The sequence below is a fragment of the Eublepharis macularius genome, chromosome 3 (assembly GCF_028583425.1).
Source record: "Eublepharis macularius isolate TG4126 chromosome 3, MPM_Emac_v1.0, whole genome shotgun sequence".
NCBI classification, from domain to species: domain Eukaryota; kingdom Metazoa; phylum Chordata; class Lepidosauria; order Squamata; family Eublepharidae; genus Eublepharis; species Eublepharis macularius.
Genome location: NC_072792.1, coordinates 49,298,479 through 49,312,965, shown reverse-complemented (window position 1 = coordinate 49,312,965; position 14,487 = coordinate 49,298,479). Strand labels below are relative to the sequence as shown.

At 39.6% G+C, this 14,487-nt stretch overlaps 2 protein-coding genes across 2 annotated transcripts in view; one reads left to right on the top strand and one right to left on the bottom strand.

Moving 5' to 3' along the window:
* LOC129326793 (vertebrate ancient opsin-like) overlaps nt 1-14,487 on the top strand; it is a 37,601-nt gene that overhangs the window by 22,099 nt on the left and 1,015 nt on the right. The window lies entirely within an intron of this gene.
* Nucleotides 12,888-14,487, bottom strand: part of ST6GAL2 (ST6 beta-galactoside alpha-2,6-sialyltransferase 2) — a 34,958-nt gene continuing 33,358 nt past the window's right edge. Inside the window, exon 5 of the mRNA XM_054975138.1 lies at nt 12,888-13,156. Within this exon, the coding sequence (XP_054831113.1) occupies nt 12,888-13,156 (269 nt within the window). The remainder of the gene's footprint in view (nt 13,157-14,487) is intronic.

The following is a 14,487-nucleotide window of genomic DNA, read 5'->3' as shown; positions in this document are numbered from 1 at the left end:
GGTAACCGATCTGCAAAGGCCCCCCCTCCCCGCAACTTAAAGATCCAGACAATGTCCCTGAAGACATAATATTTTTCAGTGGGATGCCTTTTTATAAAGGATGATTAAACATTAAAAGCGTCAAAGCCAAAACTCTGCAATGTGCTCATTTTATTGACATATACTTGCATATAGCCATTCTGGATGCCTGCATAGGTTGACTTGCATTTTGGGTTGGTTTGAGATGACAAAGAAAGGGCAAGGGAAGGTTTGGTAGGAAGTACCTGTTGCTAGCAAGATGCCACAAGTGGCCATATATACAGAAATGATATTCCCCTACCTCCAGTGAAACATTAAATGAGAATAGTATGTTAAAAAGAAACAGTTTTTTTCCACATCAACAAAATCTGAAACCATCTGTGTGGAAAAAAATTACCTATTACTGACACGGTATATAAAATTACCAGCATAAATGGCTTTAAAAGGAGGATTCATGATGCATATATTTGCCATTGGCTATTAGCCAAGATGTCTAAAGGAAACTTTCACCTAGCAGCAAAGCTCTGAGTACCTGTGCTGGAATGCAGCACGAGTATAGACTGAGCCTTGGCCTCTGTATGCCATTTGTTGGCCTTGCAGGGCAACTGGGTGGCCACTATGTGAAACAGGATGTTGGACTAGGTGCTCCATTGTTCTGAGCAGGGCTCTTTTTATCTAACTAATTTTGTTTTCTTCCTGGTCTATATTTACATAGAAAGTGTGGCCTCTGCTTATTTATGTTGGCAGAGTGGCACGCCTTGCTCAGGTCCCTAAATAGTATGTGTGTGAGGGGGAGACACTTTCCCCTAACAACTCAGTGAATCCCTTCCTCCCCAGCAATGTTCCCTCTAAGCTTTGCAATGTTGTGAGCTAAAAATCTACTTTGTGAGCCGAAACAACAACTTTCATTAAAGTTTTGAGTGCACCTCTTTTAAAAAAAAAATTACAATGAAATTGTTTTGATTACAATCAAAACAATTTAACAATAAAAGCCATTAGGTGAAAGGGCCACAAAAATCAGAGTATACGTCTGTATAAAAATGGATATGTCCATGCTGATTACAAAGGGGTAGTTATATTAGTCTGCTGCTGCAAAATAAAGCAGACATGCAATGGCACCTTAAAGACTAGCACATTTATTTCAAGATGAGCTTTTGTGAGTCAGTGCTTACTTCTTCAGCCTCCTTCTGCGCCAAGGCCAAGTTAAATGACGCCTTCACCATGGTGGCCGCTGAGGTGCTACCTCCTCTCCTCAGCTCTCTGGGGCTGAGGGGATCCTAGCGATTTCAGGCTGCATGGGTCAGACCAGACCCGATCACTCTGCTCTGTTCCCCAGCTAGAGAGCCAGCAGTGGCTGGAGGCGCTCTCTGGCAACACCCTGGGGGCCAAACCAGCCACAGCCAGGAAGGGAGGAGAGAAGTGGGATGAGGCTCCATCCCTGCTCCATCCCTATAGGGCCCACCTGCAGATGCTGGCTGACTGGGAGGGTGGGGCCGCCTGAGGGTTAGTATCTGTGAGCTACATCTGAGAAGCTGTGAGCGGAGGAGTCAGAATCTGTGAGCAATTGCTCACGTGCTCGCATTAGCGGGAACACTGCTCCCCAGTCATCCAAAATAACATGTTCATTAACTACCATGGGATCAGGGGTTGGAACGGGAAAGGAAATTGCCCTTCTGCCAAAGTTTTGGCAAGCATTCAGGCTCTCTTCTGTCAGCAGAGATTTTCTTACAGCATGCATTAGGGCATGTGTGTTTAGTATTGCTAACAGTTCTGTGATCACTTTTGACGTGTGTATTGATATTATAACTGCACGGATATGCCCCACTGAACAAATATAGGATGCTGTTAAAGCTGTGGTGGGCAGATGCTGCTCTTATGGTGGTACTAGCATTTAAATGCAGAACTATCCCCCCCTGTGCCTCATTAACAACTGAGCTATTCTTGTAGAACCAGCTCATTCAGAACTTGTTAAATGGTAGCAGCTGATGGCCAGTTCAGATTTTTAGCGGCTGTCTTCCAGGGAGTAATTTTAGAATTACTTTAATATATTCATATACATTTTTAATACATACATATAGGAATAGTTTAATCAGAAATGAAAATGCAAATGGATTTTACAGGGAAAGATCTCTGAGCAGGAGCTGGCAGGAGAAGTAATCATTTGTTCATAGTTTTTTCCTGGAAAATCAAAGTGGCCGTCATTCTGAAACACTCCAAGGAGCCAACATTATGTTGGAATCGATCCTGAGAGAATTTCTGTGCTCAACACTTTATGGGACTATAGATGCAGCCTAGATAGAAATGATTAATGATTCATAATGGCCTCTAATAGAATTTTCAATTAGTCTAGCCCTGGGCCATTTTTTATAAGCCCACCAAGGGTGATGGTTTTAGTAGTCTGGTAGAATTAATTTTAAATCCGAGATCCTCTGTTTAAATGCTACTGCTTTCACTGATGCCTGTCCGTGTAATTTAAAATTATGTTCTGCTGAACCTTTATGTTATTTTCATTTTGTGTATAGTGTGGCAGCCTGTGGCTAAGTTAACAATTTTAATAACCCAATTAATTGCCTTGTAGCCTATGGGATTTTTGTGATTATTTTCTTTCATATTTAAAATTTTATTCACAAACCTGTAAAACTATCTGAAAGGCTTGTAATTTCAATAAAACACATACAGATTTGTCTAACAGTTACACAAGTGTACTTACAGGATAGTACTTGTTGCATCTCTTTCAGTCATACTGTTCTTTTGCACAATACATTAAATATTCAGTTTCTATAATCTTAAATTGAATTTCAAATTAGTAAGGGAATTAAATGGCACACCAGCCTTTAAAACTGTTATGACTTCATGCTTTGTGTTGAGTTGTGTTGAGACTTCATGCTTTGTGTTGCTTTGGTATCAACTAGAATTGTTTTCTTTCCCTGGAACAGCTTACAATTATTCATAAAACAAAATAAGTAGAATATAAACAGTTCAGGGCTTCTGACGCGCTTCAAACTGTCAATTAATGAAACAGAAGGTAACAGAAGGATCTATGTTCAAGTCGCATTGGTTGTGACTCTAAAATATGAGAAAGGGAAAAGTACTTACTGCCTTTGTAGGGGTTTAGGTGTTCACAGTATGTTATGGAAACAAAAATTACTAGTTAACCGGGTTAATAAAGTGATAACCTTGCCTTAGATTGCTTGATCTTTATATAAAGGCCTGATCTATCTCTAGCAGAAATGCTAGGTCACTCACTGCTTTAGCTTGTGTTCTGTCTGGTGATATTGATCTGGGAACCAATTATTTGTCAAGCTGTTGGGATGTGTCTGAACAAATGTGGATGTGTTCGTTTGAATGATTAGACTGCTATCTTGAAGGTGCTGTCTGTCTGTTTGCTGCTGCCTCTAATTGTTAAAAGCATGTGATTAAAAACCCTTTCGTTTGAATTTTAGTTAAGACTTACTACTTTTTCCCCATGCATCTTTAATCTGCCAATAAACTTACCTAATCATGCGATCAGTTCACAAACAGGCATCATTAACTGCAAGCAAAGGATCCCTCAAAAAAGTTCACAAAAGTTGATTTCCCTGACTTCTCCTGTTTGCTCTGAAATTCCTCTCAGAGGGTTGGGAGAGCCTCACTAGCAAAATATACCACAGTATGTTGAAGCAAGGGGGAATCAGACAAAGGCCGTCGTCACACGGACTTCTATTTAGCGCGAAAATGGCGCAATTTCCCAGCAAACACCCACCTTATTCCAACACTGATGCGATTTTCTCTCTTCTGCTTTGTGCTTGATAGTCGCGATATTTTGCGCCTCAGTGTGAATGCCTCACATCGACGTTTTTCGCCTCACCATGCCATAGGCCCACCCTTTTTTCTCTCCTCAATCCCAGAATCCATTTCTCCCGCGACTCCCTCTTTTTTTTTTTTGTAATAATGTCCTTATATCGCTATAACGACATCACACAATGAAAATTTTCTGCTGAAGAAAACAAGTAAAAATGACTGAACTGCCATTAGAGAAATTTTTATTTTAACCCAAAACCACACCTCGCTAAAAATGGCCGTGTTCAGTCATTTTCCATTTTTTTTTTTAACATTAATGTTATTCCGTTATAGCGGAATTAAACGCCAAAATTTTTTTTAAAAAGGGGGGGGAGCTGCTTCTGCGCCCATTAGAGAGAACGGAACAGAGCGCTTAGGTGTGAACAGCTGGGAGCGTGAAGAAACGTGAGGTGACCCAAAGAAACGTTACTGTGCCGATATCAGCGATGACGCTATATGCTGTAAATTTAACGGAACAGATGCCCGTGTGACGACGGCCAAAATCACTTCCTTCTCTGCCCTCCGTTGACATAAACAGCTAGTAGAAGAGGGCATCATATGTGCCATGATTTGGACTGGGATATAAGTAATCCCTAGTTGCATGTAATAACTAGCAGATGGGGATACAGGGAATTCACTATGGCACAGCTTTTGGAAGCCACATAAGCATCAGCTGCACATGTGGAAGCCTCCTCACACGCAGGACTCTCTCTTTCTGAATCCAGGTCCTAGTTTGTTGTTTTAAATAGAATATGGCTGCTTCCATATGAAGATTTTTGTCCGTTTTGGTATCGGAACTGGATTGGTTTATATTTTGGAGCATGCACACGGCATCATGCTCTAATCATGATCCAGTTGTCTTTCCCCCATCCCGAATATGCTTCTTCCCAAATCTGCCTTAGCTACAATTGTTTTGGGAAGAGTGCAATCTGAGTATAATATCATTCTGCCTGGAAGGTGTGCATCAGCCCTTCATGGCCACTGTTTCCCTCATGCCACATTGGAGGGCCTTATTTTAAAAGATCAGTATTTGCAGCAGTCTTATAAATTACTATAGCAGTAGATCTTTTACCAAATTTTATAATCCATAAAAAGTCCTTCAGTGGCACAGTAAGGAAAAAAATGAACACAAAATAGCAGCTGACAGAAAAATGTGCTCAGAAAACGGCTGTGTGGAAGCTCCTTTATACATACCTCTACATTTGCAATGATGAATGCAAATAGAGAATCTTCGCTATGTAGACACAGCCTATATCTAAGCAGTTGTCTAAGCAGGTTTTTCACTTCCCTATTTTGTCTCTTCCTCATAAGCTTTCAGCCGTGACAGCAGAAACTAAATTTGGTTTCAGTAACAAACTGTGGATTAGCAAGATTCAGGTCCGGTAGCCCCTTAAATACCAATGAGATTTAAGGTGCTACAGGACCTGAATCTTGCCCAGAGACCCACCCGAATCTATGGATTAGTTATTATGGGTTCTCAGACCAACAATGATTGAAAATCCAATTACCTAAGTTTTAAAAAAACTTAATAGTGACATCCAATTTATAATATAAGCAGTATAAGCCAAATAACAATAGCAAATCAGTACTACTAATCAAATAAAAAACCAAACTTTATTTACAAGAAAAATCTGTACACTGTGCATACATAAAAATATATAAAACCAAAATAGAAAATACAAAAGTGTTAAAATGTATACAAACACTGTTTAAAAATGTGACTCCTGGAAAATCTCAAACTTTCATTTGTTGAAGAGTGCACATTCACTTAAAAAATCATCATACAAAATAATTCTCAAGGCTATTAAAAAGTACACAGTCTTCTATTTGAACAGCTCAGCAACTACAGCTTCAGAAAATGAAACGATCATGATACACATGACTCTAAGGCATGTGCGCAGGATGATAATTCAGGAACAAAGACCCAAATTTATGTTGACAACTTAAAAAAGAGAAATCTGTGATGTCAAAAATGGATTTTAATTAAATAAGCTTTCACCAGAAATGAGCCACTTAAAATCAAAAGAGTTAAACCAAGTGTCCTCTTTGCTCAGAAGGTGGTAGAATTACGGAATTACGGCTTCCAAGAGTACATTTTAAAGGTCAAAATGGATATACGATAAAGCCAATATATAATATCTCCAGCAGTAAAGTTTGAAGAAAGAAATATTAGAATGTGGCTTTAAAAATATACCTGATATTCAATTCTTTTTGTGTATCATACAAAGGGCTGACTCTTCACTATCCACAAGATAAAGTAGGATTATGAAAATTGATTTGTAAATGTGAACTGGTCAAAAATTATGGACAGCTGCATTCATAGATAATGTTCACATCTTTCACTTGAGATGTGTGACACCGATTGGTGTTTCCCCTATGTTTTGGGGATGAGTGCTCACATAGCCACTGGACTGACTTGATAGTCCTTGGCTGGTATAAGCTGAGCGGTGAACTGGAAGGCAGAAATGGACTTTGCCTTCCTGATTACATCTGCTTTCCAGCTGTGGAAAATGTAATTCCTTTTATGCACAGACTGAAAAAATCTCTATGGTTTTGGTTAACTAACACCCAAGCATGTTTAAATAAGACCAGAACAGCATAAACAGTACAATCCTCTCCTTTCTTATGTACTTTGTTTACTCCTATCCTTATATTGTTTACATTTCAGGTGTGTAGTAGAGAGACAAAATATTAATTGACCCAAGGCTGCAAAAAATTACTGAAACACCTCTGGATGTTAACCAGAGTTGGAATGAAAGAAAACCCAGAGGTTTATGATAGTACCCTCTTGAGACTCATGTGGGGCAAAGAGAAACTAAAAGCAAAGTTGAGAATTCTGAGGGAAACAATAAGAGCAAATTTTAAATGGTTCTGTCAGCATGTCTTAGTATAGTAGCTGAATGGTGACTGATGCTTGTCAATAAAACTTAAGTATGTCTAGTTCCCAAGCTCTCTGACTATATACAAATGCATTTCTCTCTGTACCAATGTATGCATAGATGCATAATCTCACTGTCTTTGGCAGACTTTCTACTGACAGCAACAGCATTTACTTCCCATTAAGTATACCTACGATAACAGTCCTATAGTGTGTATTCAGTCTCATGATGTGGAATCTTTTTAACTACTTCGTACTTGTGGCCAGGATGATTAAAGGATGGAGAAGGGTAGATTTTTTTTAAAAAAAAACTTTTCAATCCCTGTTTAAGAATGGAGTGCAATTCTCAATAACATTAGGGACCATAACTACTACAGCGTATTTTGGATTACTCTGGAGTAAAAGATGCATCAGTTTGAACACAACTTGAAATGCACTTCAACAAACCTCAACCGCTAGCATCAGCCACCCCAGATCATTGAGAAACATTCATCAATGTTGCAACTGTAACAAGATTTAATTAAGGTATGAACAAGACTGTGTAGACTCAAAGCTTAGAATGCCCTCCCATCCATTAACATTTTGGATTGTAAAGCAATCCAAATTCTGAACTGAATTCTGTGAGCAAATTAAAACTATCTTGCATAATTTCTGAATTTGTATAGTTTATTCCACAATTGTTACTGTTTTGCATAATTTATTCTGGTTTTGCTAATCCATAGGGAGGAGGGCAAAGGGCCCTTAAGCATTGCTCTAGGTCACTGAGATCTTGTTCTGTACCTCTCTAGGTGCCAAGATTTCAGAGGCACACTTTCAAGCATATTTGCAGTCATAAGGGCTAGCAACTTGCTTTTCAAGAAATAGCTGCTGAAAGCTAGGACTCTCAGAAAGCTGAATCCTGCTCTGTAATATGTTCTATATTTTTTTTGTGCTTCCACAGCCTCATAGCATAACACAGACGTGCGTGTGAACCCTTGTAAGAAAACAGAATTAATGATGTTCAAGCAAAAATAAAAATAAAAAAGACTAATAACTCACTGAATATGCCCCAGTTACATACAAGAATAAGAAGGAATGCAAGAAATCACTTTTTGTCTAATAATAAAGATTGGCTCAAATAGTCCAGAGAAATTCCCAGTAATAAACAAAGGAATGCCTTGATTTAATCATTTAAAGGCATTATGCATAAAAATTGAGGGAGCACCATGTTAAATTCACAGTGGGAAGCACAGACTGTAACAAATAATAATAGACATTCAGCATGCTTGTCCCGAGATGCCGAGTGCAACTTTTTTCATCTGCTGAGCCCTCGAAGCAGACAAACTGTGAAAGCTTCACTGTTCTTATACCAGTCAAAATTCACCTCTCCCACCTGCCTTTTTAAAAAAAGTGTTGGTTGCTTTTTAACCAACAAATAAAGCAAAAGTTTAAACAGGCTTTTAACTGAGATTTTTCAAGTAGGAGTTGTAGACAATATTTATAAATCTGACTTAGATCTAAAATGCACTATATACTATAAGCTGGTCTAAAAATATAAAAATCTGTTTGACATCTAATACACATTCATTCACTGTCTTAAACTGAATGGATTGTTTTAATTTTCAATAAGCCATTATTGATTCTGCTAATGCTTTCCTTTTACGTTAGAGAAACAGAATGGTAGACTGGTGTAGGTAGTAGCCCAGTACTTATTTTTCCTTCTCCATCTCTCACTTTAACTGGAGTTCTTCATCTGTTTGACTTTGTAATGACAACACTGTTAGTATTTTAAGTATCCCCAGAACAACTGCTAACATTTAAAATTTTACACTCCAAATTCTGCTAAAGTCAGTGGAATAAACGAATGACTTAAATTGCTATGGTTATGTTGGAATACTTAAAAGGTGAGAAACTTGCATTGGGAAGCTGTTTCTTTAGAGTATGACTGAAAATGTGTAGAATTCACAACGCTGTGCTTTGGGAGAAGATTGATGTTTCTAAATTACTTTTGAAAAGATGCTATAGGAACAGCATAAATTTTGGTTAAGATTTCTTGCAACAATGTCCAAGACTATGCTTTAATGAAAATAATAATACAGATAAAAGTAGCAAAAGAATGGTTCGCTATCATGTAAGAAATATCTCTGTTAAAATAGCTGAAATAGTATTGATAAACAGAAGCCCCTACATGCAGGCATGAGTGATAAATATTTCTCTGTACTTGGTTAGTTGAAAATGTTGAAGGACAGTGTTTTACTTAAATATCTCAGGGAAAGAATTCATGCTGCTTTTTCTTTAATGTTCAGAGGTAGCAAGTAGGGTTGCCAGCTGCAGGTTGGGAAATTCTGGGGAGATTTTGGGGTGGAGCTTGGGGACGGCATGGTTTGGGGAGGAGAGAGACTTCAGCTGGATATAATACCCTAGAATCCACCTTCCAATACAGTCATTTTCTCCAGGAGAATTGATCTATGTTGCAGGGAGATCAGTTATAATTTCAGGACTCTCAGGAGATCTCCAGCCACCACCTGGAGATTGATAACCCCAGTAGCAAGGCTTTCATATTTCTGCTTCCAGTTCTTCCATGTGTGTGTGTGTGTGTGTGTTCAAATGCAGATACAGAGATGATTTTACAGTATTTCCCATAAATCCTGCCAGGGTTAACAGTAATGTTTCTCTTGCAGTCAGTCCCCATCTTATTTCTAAACACAGCACAGACTAAGGGCCGAACTAGAAGAGATGGGTATCCCTGGATTCTTCCAGAGGACACGCCGCCATTTTAAAGAGACCTAAATTGGGAACTCCTTTAAACTATGCCAATCGTGGGGGAGGGGTGGAATTTTGATCAGGACCACTGCAAGGGGAGAAGGGGATCCTGCCTTCACCCTCATGCTCTTCCTCTGACTCCAGATGTCCTCAGGAGGCCTTTCCCCACAAGTCTCCTGGTTGCTATTTTGGGTCAGCAAAATTGCATACAGGAAGGCAGGATCCCCTCCTCCCCCTTTCCCATGCAGGTCTTGACCAGAGTTGGGCCCCCGTGGTACAGTTTAAAGGAGTTCCTGGCCTGGAACTCATTCTTTAAAATGGTGGCATGTCCCCCTAGGGATGCCCATCTTCTTTAGTTTGGCCATAAAAACATGAATTTATCTCAGTGGGTGTGTAAATGAAATCAAGACATTTAAGTGAACTTTAATGAGAAACAAAAAGCTTTGACTATGGGATCTGAAGTGGGCAGTATAAAAACGTGCCATATTAAAAACTGTGGTTTCATCTAGTTCACTGACTTTGGAGCACCAGTGCATTGAGGTATTGTCATGGGGATAACAGTGACCAAGCAGAGGAGTGGCTCGGATTTAGAAGGGATGTGCAGGCCTTCTATTCCCTATAAGGGGCTGGTATGGTACTAGCCCATACGCTTTTGTGCTTGCACTAGAAAAGGCCTTGCTATGCTCTGTGGTGATTCCTCCAAGAACTGTCTCTGTGCTGCATTGGACAGAACAGTTACTTGAGGGCCGGATTTCATTTTCAACAAAAATATTAGTCTAAAAACTTGGACTTTGTCCTTCCTAACTCAATAAGAATTTCTTTATGCCAGAAGGCTTTTCTGCATGGAAATGGTTCTTCTGCATTGTTTGCCCTCCCTTTGCATTTTTACTGTTGTGAGGATGGTTTATTTTATTCCTTATGTGCCTTAAACAATCAAGATTTTCAAATGAGGGAGCTGTTGTCATCGGTGGCATCATTGATGATGTCACAGCACCACCACCCCCTTATTTTTTACACGTGCTTATATCAATATAGTGATATAAGGACTGAATTTTTTTACAAGATAGAAAATGAATATGCTTCCAATCTTTGCATGGGGAAGCCTAAAAGGGGAGCAGCTCCACCACCCATATGTAAGTTCCCCACTGCTGCGGTCCAAAACAGAGAGCCCTGCCTGGGCTGACCCAGAGCTAAGATGCAGAGGTCAGCACCGGTGGGGCAAGCTGCTCTTTGTTGGGATGGAGCCTGGAATAGCAACAGTGATGTGCTTTTCCAACCAAGCTGCATCTTCTGGTGCCAGAAGTCTCCATCCCTGCCCCGGGCCACCAGGGCTACTGGAGCTTTTTTAAAAAAAGATCATTAATTTTATATTGCTTTTTCAGTCTACCATTGTAATAATAGGTATAGCAGGTTATCTGAATTCCCATTTTTTAAAAAAAGTAAGTCTCTAGCCTCTTGTGGAGATATAGGGGTGGGGGGAAGGCATATCTTTGCAATGGAAGGGACTAGAGTCTTACTTTAAAAAAAATGAAAGCTGGGAATACAGATAACCTGCTTTACCTATTATTACAAGGGAAGGTTGATATAGCCAGGGCTTTTTTTCAGCAGGAACGCGGGGGAACGGAGTTCTGGAACCTCTTGAAAATGGTCACATGGCTGGTGGCCCCGCCCCCTGATCTCCAGACAGAGGGGAGTTTAGATTGCTCTCTGCGCTGCTGAGCGGCGTGGAGGGCAATCTAAACTCCCCTCTGTCTGGAGATCAGGGGGCGGGGCCACCAGCCATGTGACCATTTTCTCCGAGGGCAACCCACTGAGTTCCACCACCTCTTTTCCCAGAAAAAGAGCCCTGGATATAGCAATATGAAATTGATGATTTCTTTTTAAAAATTTGAAAACAAAACGGGGGGGGGGGATGGTGAGAAGAGAGGAGTGGTTCAATAATGAAAAATATCCAATAATTGAAAAGTTAATTGGAGGTCAGTGGAAGCAGGTGGGAGGAACAAAACCGAAACAAACATCACGCATGAGGTAAAAAGTCAACTAAAAATTGGCTTCCAGAAAAAGATTGGGGTAAAAGTAGACTCAAAAGAACCAGGGAAAAAAATGGGGGAAAAAAAGCAAAGTAAAAACGAAAGGCAAAAAGTGTATGTGGAAATCAGTGGTAAGCCAAAGCAGAATGGGGCCAGAACCAATGAAAAAAATCAGTGCGGAAAACCCCAGAGTTGAATTGATTTTGATAATACATCTAGACCGTACCATCATGCTAATTTAAATAGTCTACTCTTGTGAGCAGTACAACATGAGAGTTGTGAATTTATGCAAGAATATTTCTTTCCTTCCAAGAAAACTGCAGCTTCCTAGTCCTCATTTCATGGAAAAAGAACCAAGAGAATGCAAGAGTTCTTAGAACCCATGTTACACTGCTTATGTCAGTAGACTGCTTCTGTAAGCAGTTTATTTAGTGCAAACTTATTCTGGCTTATTGTTGCCCTCAGACCAACCTTAATTCAACATTAACATACAATTATTAGATAACCTTATTACTTGAATATTTCATCACATGATAGCTCACCACTGGATACCTAAGAGCAGTACCTGAAGAAAAAGCTCCCATGTGGTAAAATTCTTGTGGCACGATGCACTGCTTGATATAATTAATCTGTAGTCCTGTACTCACAACAGTATGGCACATTCATGTTTTTACATTCAGCCCAACATAGAAGGCCAGCAAACATTGTTCGGTCTTACTTAAGCACAGCATGCTGCACAGGCACAAAATTTAACATGCTGTTCTTCGGAGTAGTCAAGTAGATTGCCTTTCCATGACATGGCATCAATTTATACAACCGAATACATGCAGTCTTGATGCACATTAAAATCGACTAGCACAAACTTTTTTAAAAAATCAGGATGCCACGCTTTGCCACCAGGAGAGTATAAATAAAATGAGTGTAAATTAACTGAGTATGGCTCATAATGTGCAGTACATACCTAGTACAGCTGTGTTGTTTTTACGTGTGTGGAGAATCCTAAGATGCGGTTAGAACGTCTCCATTTTTTTCCTTTCTTCAGTAGGTTAGACTTAGCTACTAAAATACCTTTTCTAAAGAACAGCACTCTGGCACGAGTGGTATTATAAATGTCCGACATTTTCTGACAGGCCCCACATACAAATACTCACTGATAGTTTGCCCATGACTCTTTGCATCTCTCAAAAGCTAAGCCTTAAAAAAACTCTCTATCTGCAAAGCAATAATAAATATTCAGGCCTCAGAAGCAAGAACTCCCCCTCCCACCCCGTGCCTGCTACCTAATTACAGTTTATAGATGCAAGACTAGGTTGATCTAGGATCCATTTTTTCAAGTATTTTTTGTTGTTTATATTACGACAGTAGCACCTTATTGCACATTGTTTCAGAAAGGTTCACTCTTAAGTGTAGGAGAATCGATTTTGTCCAGGGCATTTCACTGACCTGAACCCTGGCAAAATCACTTTCCCTTTCCGGTACAGATCATCTTGTAATCCTTTGTTCATCCTTTGCACCAACAGTTTCTCATAGAGCAGTGGATGGTAAGCCCCCAAGGTACAAGCGGCATCGTAGTAGAGTTCATGGTAGTGGCAAAGGTCAGTTTGTCGGACTGAAGGAATGTATTCATATACGTGTACTTCACTACACATTGACATCATGATGAGTATTCCTAAAAATAATAATAAAAAAATCAAGTATTTATAGTATAAAACTGTGACAATGCTTTCAAGTTCCATCTGTTGCATTTACAAAAGTGTTGCTAAGCTTTATTTAATAAAAACCACTGACCATTGCAACATGGTAGAGAAACAGCATTTTATACACAGTGCAGCTAATCACATGCACCATTAAAAAAAAGAACACAGAGTTATAGTTTGTTCTGACATGGCTGATCCTTAGTGGTCCTATATTCCCACCTTGTACCCGTGGGCAAACAAAGCAACCTGTGTGTTAAATATTTATTTGCATCAGATGGTTTTCTCATAATCATTTAGGAAGAAACTGTTTACAAAAATCAGTTAAATGTTTACATTCTGTGGAAGAGCATAATAAATTCCATTTGTGTTGTTTTCCTGCAGGTAGCATTCCGTGAAATCCTAAGCGGAGTTAACACCCTATGTGTATTCAAGTCAATTGGGAAAGGAAAGGTGTAACTCTGGACTGTTAAGAGGTGGGGGGAGTCTTACACCATCAGGCTACTTTGAAGATGAATGCATCTTTATTATGGTTACAGATACTGTTCTTCTTTTTAACTGATTTATAGCCTGAGTTTATGCACTTGGAAACCCCACCTCTGCAGTTCATGCACTGAAGCAGTACAGGTGGCTAGGACAGTGGCAGAGGCAGTGAAGTGGCAGGGTGACCACCCGTCTGCATTGTTTCAGTGCATGAATTGTGGGCCCCAATCTCAAAACCTCAGATAGGAGGTAGGTGTGTTTTCTATACATGTACAGAAGATACTTTTGGTTTAGGGGTGGGGTGGGGAGTTAGCCTCCCCAATGTAATTTTTCTAGGTTTTCAGATTTCTCTGAGGGTTCCTCCATCTTTGTAGAACCCGGGCTGTTTTTGTACAGCCAGGTGGCCTGGAGCAGTGGATTAAAGTATCCGCATGCTGGGGCTATTAGATAAATTATTACTGATAAATAAGTATGCTCAGGATTGCTTTTCCCCCCCTAATCACTTTTTAAAAACAAGTCTGTATGTAGGTCATGAAACCTGTTCACCAATTGTTACTGGACCCATTTAGAAGCCATTTGTAAGAAAGTTTATGAAGTGCTTTCTCTTCCAAATTAAAATTCAGAGAAATGGACAGGGACCATTTTTCAACCTTAAATCAATTGCAGGGTTCATAGGCATGGTGCTTTTGGCACATCTGGACAGAGAGTAATTTGAACAGAAACTATTTCTGGGGTGGGTTCACAAGACAGGAAGGGATCATGCTTTTCTAGGCTGCGCAGAGTTTACAACTGAGTTTAGAAATATGAATGTAAAACTGCCAGT